This window comes from Aythya marila (assembly GCF_965140915.1).
Source record: "Aythya marila genome assembly, chromosome: 9".
Lineage (NCBI taxonomy): Eukaryota > Metazoa > Chordata > Aves > Anseriformes > Anatidae > Aythya > Aythya marila.
Genome location: NC_139050.1, coordinates 12,434,958 through 12,461,799, shown reverse-complemented (window position 1 = coordinate 12,461,799; position 26,842 = coordinate 12,434,958). Strand labels below are relative to the sequence as shown.

Here is a 26,842-nt window from a genome sequence, read left to right as displayed (position 1 = left end):
TCGTTGTCTGCCTCTGGTCTGCCTGTCTGCCGTTACGGTGACTGTGTGTCTCAGAGTATCTCTCCTTTGTTTTTTAATCATAACCCCCTTCCCCACCCTGCTCCCCTCGCTCTCCTCCTGTCATCACCCGTGCCTTCTGGTTTGGATCTCACCGTTAAACCTGAGAGGGAAAGAGCTAACAGAGCCACCCTGCTTAGTCGTAACTGCTGTCCGTGGCACTAATCGGCCTCGATTGCTAACGATGACAATACCATCCCTATCCGTTGCACTTCTCAGCCCCGGAGGAGCCCAGCGTGCTGCTGCTTTGTTTGCAGAGGGACAGTTGTGCTATAACGAGCCTTCACACAAGGACCTGCTCCATGTATGCACCCGCTGCAAAACGCTGAACCCTGTAATGCCTCTGCTGCTCGGCTGTTGTCATCGTGAGGGCTGTGAACGTTGTGCTGTGCGGTGGTGTCTGAGTAATGTTCAATTAGCCAAAGTGATTGATCGTTAGAGTGCATCAGGAATTCGGGCTGAATAAATTGCAGCAGTGTGGAAGGAGTATTTTGTTGGCTTTTATCCTGTTTCCTCTGTTACATCTCAGTGCTTGTCTGCTATGTGTATGTGTATTAAAATGGCTGGCAGAACCCCGGCACAGGACACTGCTTGCAGGCCTCATGTTTCTTGCTGGCCAGCAGCAGCCATGCACAGCAGGGAAACCACTCAAGGAGCATTCCTGTAGAGCTGTTAGGAGAGCAGGGCAGCAAAGCAGCATGCTTGCTCCAGGCCTGTTCGCCTTGGTGACGTTTTATCAGCAGTCCTCTACATCACAGCACTTCCAGGCTTGGAAATTGGCATCTCAATGAAGCAACCCTCTACTTGGTGGCAACAGCGGAGACAATTCCTGGAGGAAGACAGACTGGAGAAGAGCCTACAGTGCCCTACTCTCATTAACACTGCTCACTTTTCTGCTGGAGACTGAAAAATATTCAAGCCCTTAAGATTTGGCAGGATCCTTCATTTTGTCTGTTAGGAAATCTGCAGTTAAAGCCCAGCTTTCATGAGGGCAGTACATTTTCTGGCACTAATGGTTGAAGTTCCTGCAGTCCTTTCAAAGCTGAATGTTTATGGCTCCTGCAGTCTGGTGTGAGGGTGAGAAGGGCTGGGTGGTGATGTCCTCTGTCATCTTGTGAGTGATGTTCTCTGTACCACTTATGTGATTGTGTATAATTATGTTGGTGTTGTACAATCCACATTGCTTTAGCACACAAAGAAATGAGATGTATACTTGCTGAGCTCTTTTTTGTTTCATCTGAGTATGGAACATGCTTCTTGCTGAGAAAGGAGAGCCTCCCATAGTGCTGAGCATGGAGCAGCAGGCCCCAGCTCTGTGATTCTCTGGGAATCTCATGCACTTTATAAACTATTAAAAACTTGACTATTAATTCTAGTAGCTAGACCTTGTCATAAACAGCCACTGCAAGCATCCACTGTGTGTTTTTGTTTTCTGAAGTTACCATTTCAAACCAAAGAATGAAGCTACTGGCTTTCAAACAAACCTGTTTTATATACCCTCTCACCTTTTTCAGTGGCCTTAGTTTGAATCAGAACTTTATGGCATAAGGTGGACACAAGATTGTTTATTGGAAAGAACAGGTTCTGTGTAGATGTGAAAACGTAGCTTGGTATTCAAATGATTGATGGGGAACCTAGGTGTGACTTTAGGTTCATAAGAGCAATGGAGAAAGCTTTTGGCAGCTCCTTGGGAGGGCAGAATCGCAGACAAGGTTTGAGCCAGCTCTGAAAGTGTCTGAGCATGCAGAAGCTCTCACCCCTCCTGCAGGTGCCGAGCATTTTGCTGTAAGCAGCAGTGGGAGCAAGAGGCCTCAGCATCATGGCAGCCCTGCAGTGTGTTTGAGCTGTCAGTTATTGCTGTCTCACCTGCTCCGTATCTTGGAACAGTGCAAACCATCTGATTAAAAGAATGAGAACTGCAGTAATTCACAGGGTCTGCACGCACGTGCCTAGCTCTGGAGAGCTAGGTAGGTCGATTCCAGTGTTTGGCTCAACACGTGTAAGCTGTGCTGGGCTGAGCACAACCATCTGCCAGCCAGGAGGACGTACCTGAGGTTCACAAAGTGACTCATGCTCTTGTCTAGCCAGGCATCATGTAGCTGAAGCACTCCTTGGGTGGCTTTTGTCACCCAATTGGAGGCCATAGCTGTTTCTTACGCTGTGCCAGAGAGGTGCTGCAGGGAAGTTTTGAAGGGACCTCTTTTTATTTAGCATCCCACAGTATTGATCAGGTAGCTGAAGTTGGTGTTGTGGTGATGAAGTAATTAACCCTGTGCTAGCTGCTGCTGGCTCGGTTAGGGGACACCTTAACTGTGAGCAGGCAGCTCCTGCTGGTGTCACCTCCTCCTTTCCTTCTCTTTCTGGCCCTCCGCTTGCCAGATCTCACCATACCTGGCATGGCTTCCTTGTATCTAAAAAGTCCTCTTTGCTCTGCCCAGATGTTTCCCTTTTCTTCTTTGACACATTAAAGCTTGGGCAGGATCAGCCCATGCATGCAGTAGCGGTGGAGGCCTGTCTTATTAACAGCTGATTCAGCACCCCAAAATGCTCACTGTTTTCTCCCAAGGGCTATGGGGAGCCCAGGACTGTGAGGGACCACCCAGAAGAAAAGTACATTATAGAGAAGGTAATGCAGTCCTTGGTGAGATTGCCCCTTATAAGGAAAGAAGAGGAGAAATTTCACCAGGTTATTGGTACCAGCATAGTTTGGGGGAAAAAAAAAAGTAGAACCTTTTTTTTTTTTTTTTTTTTAAGAAATAAATAAATAAATAAATTACAATTAAAAAAAATTGCAAGATTACAGAGTACTCACAGAATCACAGAATGGCCGAGGTTGGAAGGGACCTCTGGAGATCACCCAGTCCAACCCCCTTGCCAAGCAGGATCACGTAGAGCACATTGTGCAGGATGGCATCCAGGTGGGTTTTGAGTATCTCCAGAGAAGGAGACCCCACAGCCTCTCTGGGGAACCTGTTGCAGTGCTCTGTCACCTCACAGTAAAGAAGTCTCCCTCACTGTAGATTTGTTATTATAACTGCACGCCACAGGTGATAATGCTGGTTTCTAAGAGCATAGGAGCAATTTTCATCCTAATATTTAATGTTACTTTTTTTTTTCTTCCCACTGCTTAGCTACACACTCAATACCTGACTAATTCTGAAGTAGCTGTGTGCAGTTTCTGTACGGGACCCCAGTGTTTTCCTTCTTTCTTGACTTGATCTGCAGCCATATACGTGTAGCTGGAAGCTGCAGTTGGTGTGTCCATGTGAATCAGGCTGATATTAATTGTGACTCATTCAAGCCTGCCACAGAGCTTGGCTGAAGAGGCTGTGATAGCTGATAAAGGCCAGGAAAAACAAAGCCGGTGAAGGATCCCTGAGTCATGCAGGAGCTGGAGGTCTTGACTGGATGGTGGGGAAGGAGAGGGCATTTTAGTAAACAAAGTTCACTTTTTCTTTTTTCTATTCTCAGCCCACTTATTTGACCTAAGAGACAGGGACTTTTAGGGAAGCCATGCTGAGGTGCCTGCCATATCCAGCTGTATGGCATGGGGCAGGGTGCTGCCTCTGTGGGCCCTGCACGGGGCATTTTGCATTGCCCCTGAGTGGGGCAAAATTGCCAAAACATCAAACGGGCAAGGGCTGGCAAAGCCTACTCTGCCACTGCCAGCTGTGGAGCCTCATGAGTGTAAAGAGCATCTCTGAACAAGAGCAAGACCAACACATCATTTCCAAAGGGAGTTTTGGGCTTTAGATTGTATCTTTTCCCTTAATTTGTTCTCTCAGGCTAAACTCATTTCTGTGGTGGTATGTGATATCTGCTGTCTTTGTGATTTATTCTTGGAATCTAAGGCATGAGTTGGCCAGATAAGAAACACAGTAAGCATTTAGGATGATACCATCAACAATTATTTTTAATTAATGCTTCTAATGTTTTGATTTAAAAAAAAAATAAAATCTTAATATACAGGTTAAGGAAAGACTTATGGGAGGGAGAGTACTTGTTACTTATACCATGTCACCGGACTTGTTAACTATGGAATGTGCTGGAAAGTACAGAATAAAATGATGTCATCCTTGAATCTTTGTATCTGTTCTTTAGCTAGGATTACTCCAGATGTGGCTGTTGATGCCCCTTACAGTGCATTTGGCAGTGGTTGAAATGGGGCTTGGAGCATTGTCGTGGAGCTGCTGAAGACCCAGGGTTGTGTTCTCTATCCTGTTGCACTGGTGCATACCTCTGTTGCTGTGGTAGATAGTGACAGGCAGCTCAGCTATGTGGGAACTGTCAGAAGAAAAATATCTACCCGAGCACGAGGATGTTGACTCTAACAGCAAAGGAATCCGTGGGAAGTGAAGGACCATGGGTGGTGGAATTTGGGAGCTTGCTCTCCTTTGCTGCTGGCCAGCTGATCTGGCCTCTCTGAGCAAGGGCCTGTTGTTGCAGGGCTGTGGTCCTACACATTCCCCTGCAGCACAGATATCCTGCACTTCCCTTCTCCACCTGGAGCCTGTGACCCTAGCACAGCCCCTTCCAGCATACTTTTCCCTCCAGAACTCACCAATTCACCAGTTTGGACACCTGAATCTCTGCTGTCCCTTAGGGGCAGAGCCAGTAGAGCCTCCACCAGCGGGGAGAGCAGAGCTGCCTTCACCTGCAGCAAAGGCAACACTGCGCAGGGAGCAAACCACTGTAACATCCATGCTTAGAAATCTTGTTTGGTATTGCATCTATCTAGGATGTCAATACAAAAATGGCGTTAGGATACTGTCTTTTGCTAGGCCACGTGCTTGTGCTACTGGCTTGTAGCCAGTGCTGTGCAAGGGGAGTATGTGAATGTTATGGGCCCATTTTCTGTCGTCTTTGTGGTAAGATGGCTGGGAACAGCACAGCAGAGCTGGGTTGGCTGCCATGGGTTGTTCTGAATCATGGTGCTGTCCAGTCTTGCTATGTTGGGTATCTGCAGAGTTGTGGCAACTGTATGGAAACAAAAGCACCTTATTTAGGGATCGTATGTGAAACCAAAGAGCTATGCCAAATTCTCTCATCAGCGAACTGACGCAGATTTCCTCACCTTGCCAAATAAGATCCACAAAGAGATTAAGAAAATACGGGCTGCCAAGTTGTGACTTGGTATTTTTGTATCCCAGTTCGCACCTGTAACACCAAGGAGTCAGGACCTGTTCTAGCAAACACTACCTAGTGAGAAAACTTGCAGTAGACATGAAAGGGAAAGTGACTTGTCCTGTGACATGCGAGCCTCATGGCCAGGCTGTGAGGAGAGCCAGGGACTGTGGCGTGAGATTGTTGCTTGATCTACCTAACGTGCTCTGCATTGATCTGCTTTTGCAAAACTACTCGTTTGTCACACTGAAAAGCCCATAGTCACTGCGAGAGGGCTGTGCAGGGGGGCAAGGTGATTAAAACGAGAACCTGTGAGGGACAGGAGAGATGTTTATGTTTTCATATTTTGGCTGAGGAAGCCATGTTCTGCAGGAGGAACCGCAGATGCTGCACTCTCCCTTACACAGGGCTTGTTTGCAGCGTGGCCATGGAAACAGGAGCGTGGTTCTGGGCTGAGGCTTTCGCTTTGCTGAAGCCATGAGTCCTCCTCGTGCAGACTTGAGAAAAGTGAATATGGAAATACTCAAGAGCGTAATAATAGAGTCTCAGAAGATCCTAGGAATCTGCTGCTGTTGCTTGAATGAATCTTCTTTACCTAGCATGAGACATTTGCAATATGAAAAGGTCGGTGTGTTTTTTGTTGGCGGTGAGGTGTGTTTTTTGTGTGTGTGATTAGTTTGTAGAACTGTCTGTGGGACTACAAAAGAAATTACTCTTTTTTTTTTATATATATATATTTATAGATACTAACTAGAAACAAAGGCTAGGCAGCCTCCTTTGCCTCACAGTAAGACAGTATCAAGGTTCTTTGTTCTTTTTGTCTCTCTAAATGCTGATGTTCAGATTTTTCTCTGCTCCATTTTCAAAAGAAAAAAAAAGGAAAAGAAAAAAGATCAGACAGTGATCCTTGGTTTAGTGAAGAAAAGATCTGCAACAGTGTGTGCATTGGGAGGGAGATCACCGGGAAAAGAAAAAGAAAAAAAACAAACAAACAAACTCAAGTTTTGTGTCACTGAAAGCCTGCAGGACTGATCTTCCAGAAGAAGGTGAGGAAAGGAAGCGGATAAATTTTGCATGGTTAAGGCAGGGAGAGCATCACTGAGAGCCAGGTCATGGAGACTGCTAAATGATCACTGTTGGCCTCGTGTCTGCCAGCACTTACCAATGTTGTGCAGACTTTGGCACAGTGTTATTAATCCAAAGATGTTTTCACAGGAGATAGGAGCAATAAATATAATTTCAGTGTGTTCTTTGGTGTATGTCCCATTAAAATTAAATTGTGCACACAAAGGAAAAAGCCATGCACTGTTTCTGGCTTATTGCCCACTGCAGGCCCAAAGAGATGTTGACCTTTTGATGATTCAGAGTGGTTTGCTAGCAACGCAAAGCTTTAAAATGTTTTCTTTAACCTTATTTGTAAAACAAATTTAGATCAATTTTCCTTCAAGCTATAACTGATTCTGTAGCAACAGTTGTCAGAGGGTGTAGAGGTCTGGGAACTGCATGGGTTCCCTTTCCTTTTCTTCTGCAAAGAGCCAGGAGGCAGTATTTATGCTCGCTGAGTCTCCACATTGGATGAGCTGCAGCTGGCCTGGTTCGGTGACATTGTCCTAAGACCCTCTGCCACAAAGTGCAGCAGTGACACAGGGTATCTGTAGGCAAAGAGGACCGCTGCTCCCCATGTGTCTAAAGTTAAAATGGTGGAAGAGGAAGTGAAAAAGGAGGTAGGGAAAATCTTAAAATTAAGTTAGGGAAGACACAGTGGAATCAGGAGCGGTACTGTAATGAAGGAAGAGGAGAGGTAATATTGTAAGTGGATGTAGTGGTGAGAGTGCACAAAGGAAATGCAATCCTGCAGGCAGTGGTAAGAGAATGGGGAAAATGTGTAGCTTAAGTGACATGATAATGTGTCAATGTGCCATTTAAATATATATATATATATATATGTTTTTTCCTAAATAAAATCGTATCTATTTGTGTGACTGAAAACCAGTAGCTTAAAAAGGATGCGAAAGTAGTCACTCCTAAATGTGTGAACAGCCAAACAGAAACATCTTGGGCTATTTCCAGTCCCAGATAGTACAGTTAAAATTAGGGCATCAGAAAAGGCATTGTGTTAACCAGGTAAATACTTCCCGTCCTGAAGTAAACGTGAACATCAAAACTGTTGGGGAGGTGGAGAAGGGGAATCAGTAGATGTATTCATCTACAGCCAGAATGGAACTAGAAACAAGAAGCTTTGTAGCTTGTGCCCCAGGACAAGTCTTGTTCAGATCTGAGAGTTCAACCCCACCCCTACTCCTTTCCAGTCTTTCCAAACAATGAAGATAAGGGCAGAGGGTGGCTGATTTCCAGGCGCAGTTATGGCACCAGCCTAGGAAGCCGTGCTACAAACAGGTGAGTGTCTGTGTGCCGCCTCCTGCGGTGCAGACAGAGCTGTCGGGCGAGGACTGCACCACTTCCCAAAGATGTTAAGAGCATTAAAAAGAAAGATTCTGTCCGAGATCTGGGCTCTGTGGGTACACCAGACACCTTAACCTTAACCTGACGTGGCAGGTGCCATGCACGTGGGAGAGGTGTGAGAAGTGGGCTTGCCAGAAGCTGAAGATACTTAAGCCACTTTCTAAGCCTTACAGCTTTTAAGCTCCTTAAGCCACTCAAAGGCTTTAGATGGGTTTAAAATGCTTAAGACACTTTAAGGTCTTAGATGAGTTTAAGCTGTTTAAGCTGATTTAGAGCTTTGGAATGACTTAAGTTCTCTGGCTTTGTGAGCTTAAGGTGTTTTTTAGGTTCTTTGAGCTCTTAATTGTAAAGACCTTTCTAAACATTTTGAGTGAGGATGCAGTGCATACCCACCTTGTAGCCTGTGCACAGGGACTCCTCTCTGAATGCATCCCAGGCGTCTTATCAGTCAGGTTTCCCTGGGTACACTTTTGTCCTCTCTTATTTTCCTCCCCTTTTTCTTTTTTGGCCAGAAAACAAGCAGCCAGGGGTTGGATGTCCAAGTGTTAGGGGCACATGGCTGCTCCATGCGTGTGACTCACTTTCCTCCATGTGCTTGGCAAGGGTTGCATGGGTAGGATGTACAGCATGTAAGATCTGCTATGTTTAAGCTGTGAGAAAGTGTTTTACTTACCTCTGCTTGAGAAGTCCCAGCCCTACCCCAGAGGACGTAATGTCCTTGTAATCACTGTGTTAGCAATTGCTAATTTTCTAGCTGAACAACAATGTTGCTGTACCTCAGGGAACGTATCTGTCTGCGTCAAGTTAACGTTTTGGGGTCTCACCTATTTAAGAAGTATTTGGAGGTAATACAACTAGTCAAAATGGAAAATAATAGATGTATTTTCATTTGTATTTTTTACTGCACTAATGACCTAAGACCAGCTCTGTAGGGCCAGCCAGGAACACTTTTAGTTGTGACTCGGGGTAACTGCTTAGGAAAACATTGAAGTATGGCCCTGTTCTTTCCATTGTGTGCCTTTCCAGGTGTAGTAAGATCCTTGATGGGCCAGAGGTGGTATCCAGATATGATATGTTTAAGCGGCCTTGAAGGACATAGATTTGCTTAATCTGTTTTTAAAACCATCTGTGCTTGGCTTATGGCATCTTGTGGCACAGCATAATTATGTACAACAGGAAAAAGTACTACTTTGGTATTAAAATTCTGGCCTGGCGATCTCACACATGGGCCTGGCATTTCAAGCCTGTTAATCATTTTGTAACCCTTCACGTGGTCAGCCTCCATCCACCTTTTTCTGTTGCAGCTTCAAAGTCTGTTCAGCTTGTTCTGGCCTGGAAACTCTTCCAGACTCCCAGCTGGTGTTGCTCTTTGTGCCTTTTATAGTTCTCTGCTTCTTTCTTTCCGAGTCATCCCTGACATTCAGACTTTCTGACCCTGATGCACCAGGCTGGTGTTTTCCTAAATCTGTCTGCAGAGACATTCTTGAGGAGCAGCTCATTTAGAGTCAGCCGTTTGTGTTAGATACAGCTTGTGCTCCATTTATCAGCAGAGAAATTCATTTGCCATTTTATCACCGAGTAAATCACCATTGTATCTGTTTGTTTGAAAAGAGTTTGAAAATATCACTTATACCAGAAAATAAATGTCTAATAGACATAAGTTTAAATAACTGTCCTCTGGAAACTTGCATGAAAGGTTAAAATAGAAGCTGTTTAATAGCTTTATTTACTCTAAGCACTACCGGCTGGAAGTGGTGAACTTCTAGATGTGATATAAAGATAACATTTAGCAGAGTACTATCGAATTTGATAAGAGCTTGTTTCCTCAGTGCCAAAGCTTAAGGATGCTGATGTCCCAGATTAGTAGACTTCTCATTTACAGGTCATGGGAGAGTGATGGCTGGGGTACTGAGGGCACTGACAGGACCTAGATGAGGAGGGGGCCTCCTTAGCTGCAGGTCACTGCCCCGCTCTTTCAGAAGAGCTTTCCTAGCCTATTTCATCTGAAAGTAAAAAGGCCTAAAGCAATTTCAGTCTATTTCTTGCTATAAAATAATCAGCTGCTATATCTTAGGTGAGGAACCGGGAACTTCTTGCATCAATCTGGACTTTGAAAAATCACATTTAGCTGGGCTCATGCACATGCCCCTGGTAAGCTCTGTCACGCCATACTCCTCACACGCAGGTTGCAATAAGATGAAGCACGGCTCTGCCGCCTCCGCTTTCTACAAGGGTTGCTTCCCTCCTCCTGTGGCTGCTTCAAAGCTTCTCCTTGCCTGCCGGATGGGGACCCTCCTCCTCTGTCCATCTGTTTAAGCCACTTCCGAGGGGGAAGCTGCAGTTGGATGGTATATAAATAAAGGGGAATAATGTAATTAATGCTAGTCAGAACGGTTTTGTAGGAAATTATTCCTACCAAATATGCTGATGACAAACATTGAACGTTTGGTAAATGGAGGCAGCTATACGAGGTGTCACAGGAGGAGTGAGAATTCGGGCACTGATTAAAAAATCAGCGCTATACACTGTCAGTGTAGTTTACTTCCCAGGACTAAGATCTGGGTGGGTTCTGATGGATTCTGGCGTCCCGCAGCAAGCCTTAGCTAGCCCACGCGCCTCCCTGGCAGGGAAGAGAGATGGGGCCTGGGGGCTTGGCTAATTCAGAGCATCAGCATTAGTTCTGCCTTTGGGTTGCAAGCAGTGCTGCCTACAAACTTAGGGGTTGCTATCAACAAGGAAAAATAGCCAATGTGTTTGTCTTCTGTGCTGCCTGCTGCAGGAGCTTCGGCAGCTGAAGGGCAGCTGGGTTTGTATTGTCTCCCATTCTCTTCTAGGTTTGGGGCAGGAGACTGTGGCTGTTCAAGAACATGCGTTGGGTTCTCCTTGATATTACAAAGCCAGCACATAAATATTGTTTCATATGGAGATTAATTAGTTGGTTTTCAAACCTTACTTTAATTGCAAAGATCAAAAACTGTAATAAGATAAGCCATTTTGGTCCTAGGAGCTGCCATGGTTGGCAATGGTGAGTGTTCCCTTTAATACATGCTGCTTTGGAAGGTGAGCAGCTCTTACAGTACAGCTGGCTGATTGTGCACAGTGATTCAGCACAGCATATTTCAGTACATAGCAAAGGGATTTTATCTTAGAAAGCGCCATATTCCTTACGAACTGGTCAGAATGTGTGTCGAAAAGGCTGCCGAATGCCACTTTGCCCAGAGAGTTATGAGTTAACGTGGGCATTTCCCGAGTGCCAGCCAGCCCCTACCCACCATGTTATAAAATCCCGCGCAGCTCGGCCCCAGCTCCAGCTGCAGTCACACTGCTAAAGCAAACACCCAGCTCATGCACCCACAGGTGGCTCAGCAAAAAAGCAGAGGCTCTTTGTGAGCGCAGCCAACATGCGTCACCCACAGCTCAGCTGCTGTTCCTGTAAGTGAAGCCTGGTAGCTGAGTTTGTAAAATTGTAGCTTTGACATCCATTCCTTTCCCTATTCTAGTCCTCTCCACTTTGTGTTAGAAAGCTAAAGCTCTACATTTCTAGAAGACTGACAAGGCTCACAAGATTTCAAAAAATGGAAATAGGGGGTTTATTCATAATGCTGAGTACACTTCAGGCTCGTCAAAGTCTATGCAACAGGCCTGCTAAGCGACCTGTGAGTTAACAGCATCCCAGATCACTCCAACACCTTCACTCATTAATTGCCAAGTCCAGCTGTCCCCCTCCGCAGCTCGCTGGGCCAAATCCCTGCCATTTGACCAGACTGAACTCAGCTCTTTATGTTGTAGTAGCTTGGCTAGTGAGATGCTGCTTGAGACTCCTGGATTATTTTCCCTCTGTAGCACTGGCTGTGTGCCAGCCCTTACGCCCCCTGCCCGCGGGGCTGTACCGTCGTGGTGCTCTTCTCCCTGAGGAGCAGCACCCTGCAGCGAGCGTGCACGTGAGTGCGGTGGCAGCACAGGGCAGCTGAAAAGAGGCAGTGGGGAGCGCTGACGCCTGGTTCTGCAGAAAGTGGGAGCCTCCCATCCTCCCCTTCCCAGTCATCCTGATGTTATTTTTGTCAAAAGGGATACACTGCATTAAGCTGTTTCTGGTTCAGTGAAGGGACATTTACTGTCCAGAGGCAGACTATATTTGATTTTTTTTTTCAAATGCTTCCAGTTAACTCTCCTGATTTACTGTATGTGCTATTATCCTGTCATTCTTTTACAACATGCATCTTTTTTTTCTTTGAGAAGGACAAAACCAGTCACCATGAGCAGTAGATAACTGTGATCAAGCCAACCTAAGGTGCACAGCATGTGCATTGTGTAGCAGGGCCGACAGTGTTACAGTGTGGCCCATAACCACGGACAGTGCGTTTTGTACATCTTCTTTTTCTCCCTCTGGTCTCCTAGATTCCTCTTTCCATTGTCTTTCCAGAATTTATATATATGTGTATATATATATATTTATTTTTTTTTCTTTCCTAGATTAGGCCCTCTGTGAGACATGGTGTCGCACAGACAACTAGTGGCCCTGAGCACAGGCACTTGAACTCTCTGGGAGACTTACTATAAGCAGTTTAAATGCTAAGTTTAACCACTCTAAAGGTTTAAAGCTCTTACCATCCTAGGCCAGCACTGAGGCCTCAGAATACTTTCTGCTCTTAAGTGTGTCTCTAACCATTGGCACTCACGCTTCTATTTCAAGGTTGTCCATAGCAGGGCTGCACTGGCAGCACACGGACGTCCTTCACCAACAAGGTACCACTGAGCCCTGTTTGCTGGCTGAGGCAAACTCACCATTATGAGATTGCAGTACATCAAAATTACTTTTTTTTTTTTTTTTTTTTTTTTTAAATGGTGGTAAATGCAATGTGCCCAAGTGATTTGGAACAAATGCTACTGAGAGCAAAGTCAGTTGAAGCACCTGCCAGACTACTGACAGCTCTTTTTCATGTTTCTCATGAGGTGCAAGCAGTAGTCAATGCTTGTTTGGCTCAGCAGCAATTGTGCCAAAGCTGCAGCTACACTGGCTGCTTTTCTGTGAGGATCTGGCAGTTTGATGTTCTCTGTCCACAGCTCATCAGCGATGGCAGCGTGGTGTATGCAGAAGCCCTCTGGGACCATGTCACGATGGATGATCAAGAGCTGGGATTCAAGGCTGGTGATGTCATTGAAGTAATGGATGCTACCAACAAGGAATGGTGGTGGGGAAGGATTCTGGACAGCGAAGGCTGGTTTCCAGCCAGCTTTGTACGGGTAAGAGCTTGATTTTTTTTCTATGTCTCTCCATTACTGCCAGGTGTTTTTTTTTTGTTTTTGTTTTTGTTTTGTTTTTTCCCAGGTTTTATGTTCTGTAGTGAATGCTGAGAACTTCTACTGCTAGGATAGTTGGTTCAACATGTGCTTGTTACCATTCCTCTACGCATGGCCATTTACATTGAACTCTTGGGGATGGGCTGCCACCAGTGTGGAGAATTCTCTCTTTGCATCAGTAAATCAGAGCAAGGACAGTTTAGTTGTAGGTTCTGGAGCTAAGGTGAGCTGTACCAGCTGAGGAACTGCCCTGCATAGTGGTTTGCAGCCTGGGCTCCTGCTTACCCAGATGTGTGTTGGCTGGTTTGCAACCAAGCACCCAGAATCACCCTCAGGAGTAAGCAAGATGTACTTCCTAGCAGAATCCCAGAAGCAACTGACAGAGGTCTTCACTGTAGGGTCTATTTCAGACAGTAGGGATGAGCATGGCACCAAATTTAGTCCAGTGCCATACACCACATCCAAACATCTGTGACAACCTGACTCACACACACCTTCTCCTAGCTGTGGAGTTTTAAAAACATCGGGCTGCTGGGCTACAACACAGCAGTGTATTTCAGGCACTTAAAATAGAGAAGAAAAAAAACACATAAAATGGTGTCTTGGAGGTGGTGATGTCAATTACTAGAGGGTGAATATGAATCACTTGATATTGACCAATTTTGGGGCCAAGGCGCTCTCCCTGGTGCCAGTTACAAAGACCATATAGAAATAGCTATATGGAACAGGTAGACAGGCCCAGCTGTGTGCAGCAGAGGTTGGATCCATTTCCAACAGAGCATTCTGAAACGCGTGAATTCTCCATGCAAGCTGGGGGTTGGGGGGCAACAGTCTGGGTAACTTCCGTGCACTCTTTTCTTTCTGTGAGAAGAAAGGCCTTTTGTCATTTATTTGGGCTGTGACTGTTGGTACGGATGCCTGGCTGCTTTCATCACGTAAGCACAGTACTGCAGAGGTGATTTGGTGCCTAAGGACAGGGAGATTCTTAGATATTCAGCTTCTTATCCGGGTCACTTTAGATCACAAATGACCCCAAACCAGGTGAAGCATGAAAGGAGGTTATCTGGTGTCTGCAGAAAAAGTCCTTGGTGAAGCAGAGCAGGTTGTGCTACAGAAGTTGTGAAATGCATTGTTATAGAGCTTGCAAGAAACGGTCTCAGCTGGTAACTGTTACAAACAGTATATATTTTTTGCAAGAAAGATTACTAGGACCAAATTCTCAGCACTGGTGGAGATGAAGCTACTATTTTCACAGCCAAAACACAGGCCTTGTTTTCGTTCACATTACTGACAAATTGTCCTGCTGGCAATTTCAGGGGAAAGCAGACTAGTGCTAGCCATTAGGGATGAAGAATAACTAGTTCTTTTAGCAGAGTAATTACAACACTTATTCAAGCATCCAACTGAAGATTTCCTACTAATTATCTCTGGGTCTCAAGCTTACTGCTGGGAAGGGCAGAATGGTCTGGGACTTGGGTAAACCTGCAGGTTTCTCAGTTACTCCACACAAGTTTCAGGCCAAGGTCTGAGTTTAAGACCAGCCAATGCTGTTTTACTCACAGCGAAGGAAAACCAGGATTGCACATCTTGAGGGTTTCACCAACTGTAAAGAGTAAGTGCAATCTATGCCTCTGCTGGCAAGGGATGGGTATGCATTATTTTTTATACAGAGAGATACATGTATATCAAGAGAAAAACAATCCTGCCTAGAAGTGACTATGTTAAAAGTTTAAAGCAGGCCTGTATCATTGTATTAAAACTGCTTACATTTATGCATGTTCCTACCTCAGAGTTTTTCATTTATTTTTTTGTGCTGGGATTGATGACTTGTATATAAAATATTCCCATGGGTGCTCTGGGATCTATTAAATATGCAGTTACAATACTAATATGTGAAATAAAGCTCCCAAGTGAAATGCACCAACAATTTCTTGTCCTTAGCAAAGGTACTTTGGTATTGCTGACAGTATATGTAGTGACTGTAGTACAGCATGTCTACAAAATGCTGCTGCTTGTCTCTGCTCATGCTATGCTGCCATCTCATGGGCACTGTGAAGGAGCCATGAGTTACACGCACAGCCCTGTAATGTAATGCAGCTTTTCATTACATTATGTGCCCGCTGGCAGCCGCATTTGCTTTTATATTAAAAATACATTATCTCTAAATAACCTTGGGGAAGCAGGTACTTCTGAGGGCTATCTGATATTTATAGTATGGGAATAATAATATAACTCTTATAAAAAAAAAGGCAAATAGTTACTGCTTTTCCCCTCTCTCCCAAAAAGTCCCCTCACAAATACCTAAGCAGAATTCACTTTGATAAAACATTTCCTGTCCTGATTGTGTACGTGTTCTCCCTCAAGGGCTTCATATCATTCCTGTGACTTCTGTCCAAGATATGCCTGCTTAAAACCACCCATATCACATATTAACAGTTAATCGGCTTGAAATTACCATCCCCAAACTGTCAAAACCTTTCCTTCTGGGGCTATGTGTTTACACATTACATACCATGGGAAAATACATTTACAGTCAGCATGTACAGAGTAGCCCTCTTCCCTCCTTATCGTAGCTCAGTCTTTGTCTGCCATTCTGTCAACCCTCCCAAACTTCCTTTCTTTGGAAGACTTGTATTTCTTACTATGAACAGTGAATGTCTTGTGTGTGGTACAGCTCCGAGTGAACCAGGATGAACCCATGGAAGATTACCCTGTAAAGGTAGAGGGTGGCAAAGAAGACGACTCCAGCAGTGGTACCCGCCGCTTCGGGATGGGGCAGACCACCAAAGATCAAATGAGGACCAATGTTATCAATGAGATCTTAAGCACAGAGAGAGACTACATCAAGCATCTGAAGGACATTTGTGAGGTAACGGAGTAAGGGGGAAGCAAAAGAAAGAACATCCCTAATGGAAACCAGAGGCTGTCCTGTTCTTGTGCAGACATATGGTTCCGAAGTGGGTAACTTTCCTCCTCTGAAAATGAGATGGTTTTGCCATCAGAGCCTGTCCTGCTACATAGTATCACATGCTCAGAAAACAGAAGACAATTCATTACAGCAATATCCCCAATGCCTCTGAATTTGGAGCACCCAGTTACGCTCTGATTAAATGGAATTAATTGTATTTCCCATGCCAGAGAAAAGTAAATGTCTAGCATTGCTGTCCTCTTTAATACATGTTCTGAGGTAATATAATCAGCAACTCCAACCTTCAGGCAAGTTATGCTCAGATTGAAGCAACTGGGGGATATTCAGCCTTTCACTTCCAAATATGCTGAGTATTGTGACACCCCTTCCAGAAGTGACACACTGTCAAATACACTGGGGTAAATTAAGGTAATTGATAAAAGAGTAGTGCAGGAACACAGATTTTCACTAAAATGACACGAAAAATGTAGTGTCCTCCAGGAGAGCCAGCTGGGGCAAAGCAGCAACACTTACCAAGCACCCTTCCTTCATGAGTCCAGAATTCTCCCATGTCTTTGAATAAGTGATGAATTTGGTAACATGAGCAGCCACGCCAGATCCTCAACTGAATTTAGGTGTCAGTGGATCAGTGCAGGGGTCAGAACACCCTGTAGCCTGCAGACAGACAAAAATGTTTTCTACAGGAGAGAAGGCAGCTCTGGGTGTGGGTTACTGCTTCATTTATGGCAGTGACATGACTGTGGGTTGATTTCTATTTCTGCCATAATTTGAGTGATATTTGAGGAAATAACAGCTAAGGGATGGATGCACTTGTGAACGAAGCGGGTACAAGAACCTGTACAACTGACTGCAGTCCTAGGGTTTTCTGATGATATCCAAAGGCCTCTGAGCAAGTGCCCAGCAAGCTTTCCAATGTGGTTTCCTCCTAGGGTTACATTAAACAGTGCCGCAAAAGAGCTGACATGTTTACAGAGGAACAGCTGAAGACAATCTTTGGGAATATTGAAGACATCTACAGATGCCAGAAGAAATTTGTTAAAGCACTGGAGAAGAAATTCAACAAAGACCACCCACATTTAAGTGAGGTTGGCTCCTGCTTCTTGGAATATGTAAGTAAATTTTACTTAAGGGGAAAGAGGTGGCTGAGCATGGGTTAGGCCAGAGGATTTGAAAGTTGGTCTGAGAACTGAAGCTCTGTTAATACAACAACAAAAAACAGCCCATCAAACAAACCTACCCCAGCCAGCTAGAGGAGCTCTTGTGGTTGCAGCAAGAACATTTCCAAAATGCCTCAGCTCCTGAGCACTGTATTGCCTGCCAGACCATGCTACTTCAGGCAGAGGTGTAAATCCCAAGTTGGGCCTGAGTTTACAGCTATGGTATTTTCAGGTTTGTGCAGGATCAGCAGGCGGTTGCTGAGCTGGTCATTAAAAACATTCGGCTGAGCACAGGCCAGAATAGACAGAAATGTCTCAGGCTCTCAGATAAGCTGCACGAGCCCCAGCTTTAGGTCTCCTGGCTTCAAAGCATTAGGGGAGCATACAATTTATCAAACAGCCCCAATGTGATACAGGTTTGGAGCCAGGCCATCGCCCAAAGGAACATGGGCAGTAAATCCCTTTAATTTCCTTTGCAGCAAACAGAGTTTCAGATCTACTCTGAATACTGCAACAACCACCCTAACGCCTGCATGGAGCTGTCCCGCCTCACCAAAGTTAACAAGTATGTCTACTTCTTTGAAGCCTGCCGCCTGCTGCAGAAGATGATTGACATCTCTCTGGATGGGTTTCTGCTGACGCCAGTGCAGAAAATCTGCAAATATCCACTGCAACTGGCTGAACTGCTCAAATACACCAACCCTCAACACAGGTAAGTCAGCATGGTGGGGAGGGGAGGAGTAAGACTGGTCTCATGGAAATGGACTAATGAAGAATTTTGTATTGAGAGCAGTTTACTAAGAGCAGCCAGTACCACAATTCTTCTGTGTTACCTTGTAGATACCAAAAAGAAAAGAAAAAACAAAACAAACAAACAAAACCCAGAAATTTTCAGTCAAATACCTAAATTTCCATTACAGTAGCACTGGGCTTTCCTGGCTGTTAGAGACCTGAAGTTGCAAAGTCCACCTTTTATCATGGTGCTTTCCTATTTATATTCGGCCTTTCTATCTGTGGTACCTGCACATACAGACTTCGTAGTTTTTTCCTGTCGCGATGGTATTGAATACTTTGCCACCAGAAGCACTGACTGAATATAGCCCAACATGTCTATGAACCTACACCAGGGCTTGTCGAGGCTGAAACTTAGTCATGAATTTTGCTTGGTGCTTTCCCTGTGGGAAGTCACGACCTACAGCAATCAAATCAATCCTTGCCTGCAAATCCATAGCTCCATTTCAGGGTGAAGGCACTGCTGTTGGCTCAATTAACAGTGTGACTTAGTAAAGCATCTGAAATAATTAGCTACAGAAATAAAGCATGAAAACCTGTATTAAAGTATTGATATCGGTCCCTTGTGACAACTTAATTTTACCACCCTGATTTACAGCAATGGTATTTCTCAGACTTGTTTTCCACGTCTTATTAAATCATAAGCATGTTGTTCTGGAATTCTCTCTAAACAGAAAGCTCCTTAATGGAGTACACAGATGTTAGAAAATTGCATTAGAGATAAGTTGTGCCGAACTGCTCCTTCTCAGCTACTCTAACTCAAAAGAAGTTGCTGGTGGCAGCAGATGGTGTGTGGTGAGGGTGGATCAGCTTCTGTCCTACCCTTCTGGATTAACTAGCAGCTCCTATTTGAAACCAAGCCACATCTAAACCATCTTACCTCTGTGTGATAGAATTGTTCCCTGTAAGAAAACTGTGGCATTATGAATATATTGTATTAATGTGGGGAAAAAGCAATGCTTAGAAAGCTGTGGAAAATTTTCCAGCAACTAGTATTTACGCCTCTGTGACTGGATTTCATTACTTGCCTCCTTCTCAAGACAGGCCTGGATTTGTTACAAGACTATATAATCTGTGCCTTAAAAGCAGCACACTTCCAAAAAGCTGCCCACAGCCACATGTACCTAATACATTCAATATAAAGTTGCTGGGGTAGGGCAGCAAGTAGCACTAATGTTTTCTGCTCTCCAGCCCTACAGCATGCTAGGTTGCACTCCTTTGGAGCATAGATGCAATAAATTTAATTTAAATAAAATAAATTTTAATTAAAATTAAAAAAGTCCTTTTGTTATGACACAACTCTGCTCTACCACAGGGATTATAAAGACGTCGAAGCTGCCTTAAATGCCATGAAGAACGTTGCTCGGCTCATCAATGAGAGAAAGCGGCGGCTAGAGAACATTGACAAAATTGCTCAGTGGCAAAGTTCCATAGAAGACTGGGAGGTAAGACAGACTTTCCCCATGCAGTGAATGGATTGTGTTTACTTTCTTCCACTCTCCCTCATTCTCCCCATCTGCCTATAGGAAGAACTTCATAACAGTTCTGTTGTTCTGTGGGTTTTTGTGTGTGTGCTTTTTAAAATGATGCGATCTTTTATTACAACTGAAAAGGTCTAGCACATCCCAGCTAGACCAGCTGCCTTTTTGCCTGTTCCCTGGGATTTTTTTTTTCCTTTTTTTCCTTCCAGAATAAAATTGGAATGTAGGCTGGTGAAATCCTATTGTTCTCCTCTTGTTCCCCATTCTACTGAGTGGTTTAGAATTGGTCAAAATGGGCAGAATTACCCCTTAATGTGCTTAGTAAGGCACATCATTCTCGTAGAAAGGCAAGCTCTGATATAGCTAAAATGGAAGCAAAATTTCACTGTAGATTCAACATAAAAAAAAATTAGCTAAAGAAAAAAACACAAAGCTCCTCATTTTCTGAACCTCAGAGTCAGTAAAACCACTCCCTCTCCCACCAAAGGAAGTCAGACTAAATTCTAAGCTACCTCCTTACATGATTCCTTTAAGGTCAGGGATGTACCAGCTGCCCTAAGCAGACTCCCTAGAGAAGGAAAAATATCATTTAACACACTATTGTTCTATTCCAATTCAGTTCCCATTCCCTGGGAACCGAAGGGCACAGCATCCTCCATGATACAACAAGGCTTCTTCTCTATCACAGAGGCTCCCTCTCATTCCTGGAAGAGTGTTTCAGCAGCAGGGCTTCAGGCTACACAACCACTCTGAGGTTCTCCTGTGAGACCATGGGCTTATTTCTTCTCTCTTGTTTTGGGATGGCACAGACCAGACCTCTTTTGCTGCTCTTACTTCTCAGGGTGAAGATGTGCTAGTCAAAAGCTCAGAACTCATCTATTCTGGGGAACTAACCAAAATCTCCCATCCTCAAGCCAAGAGCCAACAGAGGATGTTCTTCCTCTTCGATCACCAGCTTGTCTGCTGCAAGAAGGTAAACTTGAGTAGATAAATCCAAGTTCTGTTACAATGCTGAAAAATGAATCAACTCCCTCAGTTCATTTCCAGTTGTTCTCTACCTGTCTGTTTCTGTAATACTTAATTCTGTTTGCAGTGTATGTGCTTCTTGCACAGACAAGAGATTTAGGTGCATTCAGGGCAGTCTTTTTTCTGGCATCCTGGTGTTCTGTACACCTGACCAGAGCAATAAACCAACTGCTAGCCAAAATCTCGTAGTAAGAGAGCTGTAAGAGCACACTGCACTGCTTCTAGGATTAGCATGTGGGTTTATTTTATGCAACTCAAGTATCAGCACTGACGCTCTCATTCTTTTAAATCTGTTATTTTTTCAACTGCACTTCCACGTGGGATTAGTATCCCATTCAGAAGCTTTCATGTAAAGGAAAAATTTGCATGATTGTGTGATCTCTCTTACAGGACCTTCTGCGTCGGGACATCTTGTACTATAAAAGTCGGATCAACATGGATGACATGGAAATCCTAGATGTAGAAGATGGAAAGGACAAGGACTTCAGTATCAGCGTGAAAAATGCATTTAAATTACACTGCCGCAACACTGAGGAAGTCCACTTATTTTGTGCAAAAAAGCCTGAGCAGAAACAGCGCTGGCTGAAGGCCTTTGAGAATGAAAGGAGACAGGTTCAGCTCGACCAGGAAACAGGTATGCAGAAAGCAATGCTGTAACACAGGGGTATGTTTTTTATTTTATTTTTTTGACAGGAAGCCAAAGCATGCTCCAGGCCAGCTCTGGGCTGCTGACTAGAATGCACTGAATGAATTTGTGCAATTTGAAATACAAACCACAATGATCAGACACTGCAGGAAGTCCTCGGAGACCTTGATGTCTTTAATGAGTTCAGGCAGGGCTGACAAAATAGGCAATGTATTACACAGAGCATCAATTATTGTGCAAGATATCATGAGAGCCTGACATAGCAGCATCTGTACAAAACACATTCAGTCAAAAGATCGCATTGTGAGAGAGGGTTTTCATTGTTTTATCCAAATAGTTCAGATGTGAGATCTGAGCCACAGAAGGTCTGGACTGGCTTTGTCAGCTGGTGGGGAGGGGTGGGGGCACTGGTGGGCAGTAAGCCTTGCCTGAGAGGTAAGGACCAGGCTGGGGGGGAGCAGTATGTGCCCTACCCAGCTCTGGGAGTAATTTTAGATTGTGCCCTCCCACCTCAGGTACTTTCCAGCTTCACTGTTTCTCTTAATGTCTATGCAAGTGTGCTCCCATGAAATACAACTGGATGACCTGCTGCTGACAGTCTCTCTTTTATTCTCCAGGTTTTTCAATAACGGAGGTGCAGAAAAAGCAAGCAATGCTGAATGCCAGCAAGCAGCACCACACTGGGAAGCCTAAAGGTGAGTCATTCCTGAACTTATAAATGCTGCTAGAACTGCAGGCTGGGGAGTGGTAGTGGTGTTTATGGACTACAGTACTAGTGCTTAAGCCACCACCTCTGAGAGCATTGCCTTTTCTGTTTAAGCCTTAAGTTGGTGAGATACCTCTTCCCATGTTAAAGTGCTTCAGTTTGCGTTCTCGTGGTCAGGTAAAGGTAGAGAGGGTTGTCAAACAGCTAGATAACGAGCAACTTGGACTGAAGTGATCATTCCCAGCTTGGAGATCTATATAGAAAACTAAATAATTATCACCAAAGATGAAAAACAGTAAAAATTAAGCTGTCGTACCCTTAACAGCAGAATCCATTGGTGAGACTGAAGGCCATATTCAGATGAACATACAGCATCCAAGAGCTGCCTAATATAAAATCAGCTGACTTTGTAATCCCTCTGCAGTTTCTTTCAGAGTTTCCCTGACATTTAATTTTCCTTGCTGCAGATCACAATTGCTTGTTCTTTCTAATAAATGGCAAACATTCTTTGTCATTCATACCAGCATTGTTCTGCTAGATTTCTTCTAGGCATATCTTTTCCAGCTAGGACTCCAGAGCTAAACACTGCAAAGAAGTCCTGGTACCTCTAAGCCCTAAGACTGTATTAGATCCAGCTGATAAGTACCTCTCTTTATATGGCCACTACAATTCTTTCCTATTTGACTTGAACTAAGTATTCGTGGCATTAAGCTTTGAAACAGCATCATAAAGAAAGGAGCACTTCATCCAGGACACACAGAAAAAAATGCTTTTTTTTAAACTGTGTTGACAGAGCTCAGATGTGGGCCATCTGGTTCAGTAGAACATTTTTCTTGCTAAAACTTCATTGATGTGTAGCAAAAGATGCTGGTGAAATGAAGTTTTAACGGTTGGTGTTAGTGACTTACCACTATCACGTCACCTCTCTGAATAAACCCATTCAATGAGTGGTGTTAACAAACTCCTGAGTAGGCCAGATGGTGAACTCCAGTGTAACACTGTGCAGTACAGTTCCTGGCTGATTCAGACAGCTGGAGTCAGGAAATTATTCCAAACTACAGGAGACCTGCTCTGCACCTGATCACCGAGTGCTGAACCTGAACCCACAGCTAAGCACAAGACCTGTTCTAAGGCTAGCTCACAGCCTCACCCTAGACGCCAGGCTCTCCAAACAGTATGACATTCCCTTTGTGAAGAGACAAGATGAAATTTTTTAATGATTCCTAAGATGCAGAGGGTCATAAAGGCTACTGCAGCGCCGACTTGTCCTGCCTGTGGAAAATGCATTAAAGCTTGCTATTCTGGCAGCATCCCGTGAGCAGATGGCATGCTCATTAACAGTGCTGTTAAAATAAATAAATAAATAAAAATTAAGTGGCCAGAGGAGTGTGAATGCAAGCAACAGGACAGGCGGTTCCTGTGCCTGCAGCACTGTCATCTAAGGCTTCCTGCCACCCTTTTTTGTGATGCTTCCATCGCCCTTTATCTCCAGAAGAAGAGATGTCATTTGCTTTCCTTTAGGCTACAGAGAGTCCTCGTGGTGGCAACAGCCAGCAGTAGGATCCCAGCTGAGTCCCCAGTAAGAAAGCTTGGCTACATTTCAAAATAAGCCAGAACTAAGATATGGCCACAAACGGAGTTTACAGCCATTTAGCTGCATTGTACGCTTGACAGAACACTGTCAGGGTATGCCGGACAGGGTATGCTCTAGGGCTTCCACAGCACCAACCCTAAGCCTAAAAGGCAGTGCTGAAATAAGGGGTAAGCTGAGGGAAACCACATTTGTTCCCCTGCAGCTTTAACAGGGATGGGGCAGGGTGTATGGAAAGCACTGTGCTCAAGTAACACGCTTCACTTATTTCCTTGCCATCAGCTGTCACCAGGCCATACTACGACTTCCTGATGCGTCAGAAGCATCCCACCTTGCCTACTACACTCCCTCAGCAGCAAGTCTTCATGCTGGCAGAGCCCAAGCGCAAGCCCTCAAACTTCTGGCAGAACATCAGCAGGCTGACACCCTTCCGGAAATAAGGACAGCCCCATGTTTGTGCCTGAACCCCTTCTGAGAAAGCACTTTATCCATCAGTCCTAGGAGGTGGAGCCCAGGTTCTTCCAATCCTTTGTTTACAGAGGATGGCACATGTGCTCCTGCCTTCTCTATTTATTTTGCAGACCAACTGACCTGGCTCCGAGGTGAGACACTGCGTGTGTGCTTGCACACGTGCATTTGTGCATCGAGCCAGCCTTGCACAGCACCCGCAACAAACTTCCAGGAAGAGATCACAGAATGGAACCTGATGTGTTTCATCTGGAAAGATTTTGCCTGTCAGCTGTACACTGCATCACTCCTTTCTGCTGTGAACACTACTGCTGCCTGGCAGCGGTCAGAGAGGGGATGGCAGCTGTTAAACCTACTGGCTCCTCGTCCACTGACATGCTCAGAACAACAGCTCAGTGTCGCTGACATACATTTTCCAGGGAGGAAAAATCCCTTCTATTCTCTGCCCATTCCCCATTCCCCACCTTTCTGATCAAGGACATGATCTTCCTACACACTTCTAACTAATTCAGTTAGCCTTTGCTGGCACTCAGACAAGACAACAGTGAGTATTACACTGTGACCCTTTTCTCTTTCCTTTAATTCAACAACACTGATGAACAACATAGTTCATTAAATGGTGCCAATCAACCTGCAGCATGAGTAAAGGTCAAGAATCTCTCTAGAGGGTTTGTTATTATAAGATAGAGAAAAATGTGCCTAAATTAATACCATCAATTCCTTAGACTATCTTTTATCATTCTGCCATATTTCCTGGCCAATGAAAATGCTCACTGTTTGTAATGTGTTTATTTATGGTATAAACCAGAACTGTGTATTTTGTAAGTCTGTAATTGTTCTTGTCAGATGTTGTTAACTTTATGCCTGTTTTGTCTGTTTTTATTTTTTAAATAACAAAAGGTCAATATTTGCAAACCTAGCTCCCAGAAGTCAGTCTGCAGTTTGACACTGACAAACTAAAACCACGATAGTTATGCAAACTTCTACAGACCCTCAGTTCAAGGGGTATTATTACAGGGTTTTGACACCTTCAAAAAACAAAGCAAAATCAAACCTAAGGCTAATTGCAAAAGGCCAAGACTTAGCACTAAAAGCCTCACTTTAGGTACCCAGTTTTCAAACTGTGGCCAAGAAAAAATAAATTTAAACCTTGGTTAGCAAAAGGAAAGATTTGCCTTACCATAGTGAGAGTTAGAAGCCATACTGACTGAATTTCTTAGCTTAGGAGACATTGGAAGGAAGACACCCCCATGTTCCAACACGATGCTATTTGAGCAAGCACTAACTGCCTGCAGAGCTCAGAAGTCCAGTGTTTGTTAATGCTGTAGCTGACCAAAGTCTGGTCATCCAGGGATATCTGCATTCAGTAGCATGTACAAAGTCATTCTTGCACTATATCTTCTCCCCAGACCAGGGGCTATATAATTTCATAAAGAAACTTGTAAAAGTAAAGCTCAGCCTGTGTTTGTGTCTGACATGTCTTATCTGTGTAAACTTGTTTCTCTTCAAAATAATTGTGGAGATTTTCCTCTTGCAACTTAACACGTGACTGCTAATCAGTGGAGAAGCACTTGCAGGCTTCCCTCAGTGAAGCCATCTTTTGGATGGCAGGCTGGTGGAAGCAAGATACGGCACCAGAGAGGTACTGGTCACTCAAAACACTGCTCAAGGTTAGCAAGTCATTGGTTGCACCAGCAGCTGAGTCCCAACTGCCTGCTAGCTACTTAAAGGGAAAAAAATCAAGCAAACATGAAAAAAGCTGCAGGGGGTGCTGAAGCCTCCTCTGAGCAACAGGGAATTAAAGAGGCACAACAAGATCAGTGAATTAAGAAACAGTCCTGAGAGAACCCAGCAATTTCTCCTGGACCTGACACAGCCTGTGCCACACCTGCCACTGTTCCTGGGAAAACGCACAGCCCATGCTCCTTGCCAAGGCAGAGCCCAATGTGCCATCACCACTCAATGCAGTCCTCTAGAGAATGGCAACAAGAACCCCAAATTGTCAAAAAAAAATTATCTCTGGTGGCATGCAGCAGTCAGGAAACCAAGCCACTGGGACATTTGCAGGAATGGCCTTTGAACACTGAACAACCAGGCACACATCACTAAAACATGGAGGGCAAACAAGTATCAGCTTTCTATTGTGCACTGCAGCTGCATTACCAGCCTCGCAGTGCTCTTCCCACAGCAATGCCTCTAGCTCGTTGAACCCATGCAGCCCACGAGCCCTGGCTGGACTTCTCCTTGTGGCTTAGTGCAGCGGCAGCCAACAGGACTGGCTGCCAGCTGGGCTGTGCCACCTGAGATAAGCAGAAGTTTTGTTCACTTGAGGGGAAGAGGCATCAAGACCTTGATGGGGGAAAAAAACAAAACCAAAAAAAAAAAAAAAAACCAATTCTGTCATAAAGCACTAAGGTAACCCCTCCCCCCACTGCTTCATCTTGCCCATCAGCATTATTTACAGCACCATGTCCTAGCCATACACAGCCTACTGACTGCTTTGTGTGCCTCAAGCAGTGCCCTGTTTGTCCCTCCACCTCCTACACCCAATCTAAACACTAGTTCAGGTGCCAGCTGGCCACAGCTCACCCGCTGATAAACGCTGTAGGCTCCAGGCATGAAGACCAGCATCCAGCACTGCCCCTCTGGTAGCTCAGTGGCGCTACTGAGCTGACCCCACACACCCCCAGCCCTCAGGGATGTCACCTGCACGCCCCAGACCCAGTGTTAGCACAGCATCAGCTCACAGTTACCTGCCAGCAGCCTAAGCCTTTGCACAGGCACGCTTCCTTTTTTGGGGACAGGCACCCATCGCTCCCTGACTCACCAGCGTAAGCTTTATTCCCCAGAAGTGCTGAGCAGAGCAATACACCATTCGGATTTCACATCATCCTGCATACTAAATGATTACCCTTGCTGCATTGCAACAACCAAACAGAGTCAGCCTTACAGAAAGCATCAGTAACAGAAAGCAATCAGTAACAGAAAGCAATCATTTCGTTTGTGTTTACCCTAAGTGTGTGCGCCCCTCCTTTCATTATCCATGTGTCTGTTTTGATTGGCCAGGAAGAAAAAGTGTTGACACAGAAGGGATCAATTCT

The 26,842-nt window shown here is 44.7% G+C and overlaps 1 protein-coding gene across 3 annotated transcripts in view; it reads left to right on the top strand.

Annotated features, from left to right (window-relative positions):
• Positions 1–26,842, top strand: part of ARHGEF4 (Rho guanine nucleotide exchange factor 4) — a gene marked incomplete at its 5' end in the record, with an annotated part of 114,381 nt that extends 87,539 nt beyond the window's left edge. For all 3 annotated transcript variants that reach the window (XM_082767020.1, XM_082767021.1, XM_082767022.1), the window contains 9 exons: positions 12,709–12,888; positions 15,620–15,814; positions 16,804–16,983; positions 17,511–17,743; positions 19,139–19,268; positions 20,146–20,277; positions 20,721–20,964; positions 21,594–21,671; positions 23,556–26,842. In XM_082767020.1, coding sequence (XP_082623146.1) covers positions 12,709–12,888; positions 15,620–15,814; positions 16,804–16,983; positions 17,511–17,743; positions 19,139–19,268; positions 20,146–20,277; positions 20,721–20,964; positions 21,594–21,671; positions 23,556–23,713 — 1,530 coding nt within the window. In that variant the 3' untranslated portion in view covers positions 23,714–26,842. The remainder of the gene's footprint in view (positions 1–12,708; positions 12,889–15,619; positions 15,815–16,803; positions 16,984–17,510; positions 17,744–19,138; positions 19,269–20,145; positions 20,278–20,720; positions 20,965–21,593; positions 21,672–23,555) is intronic.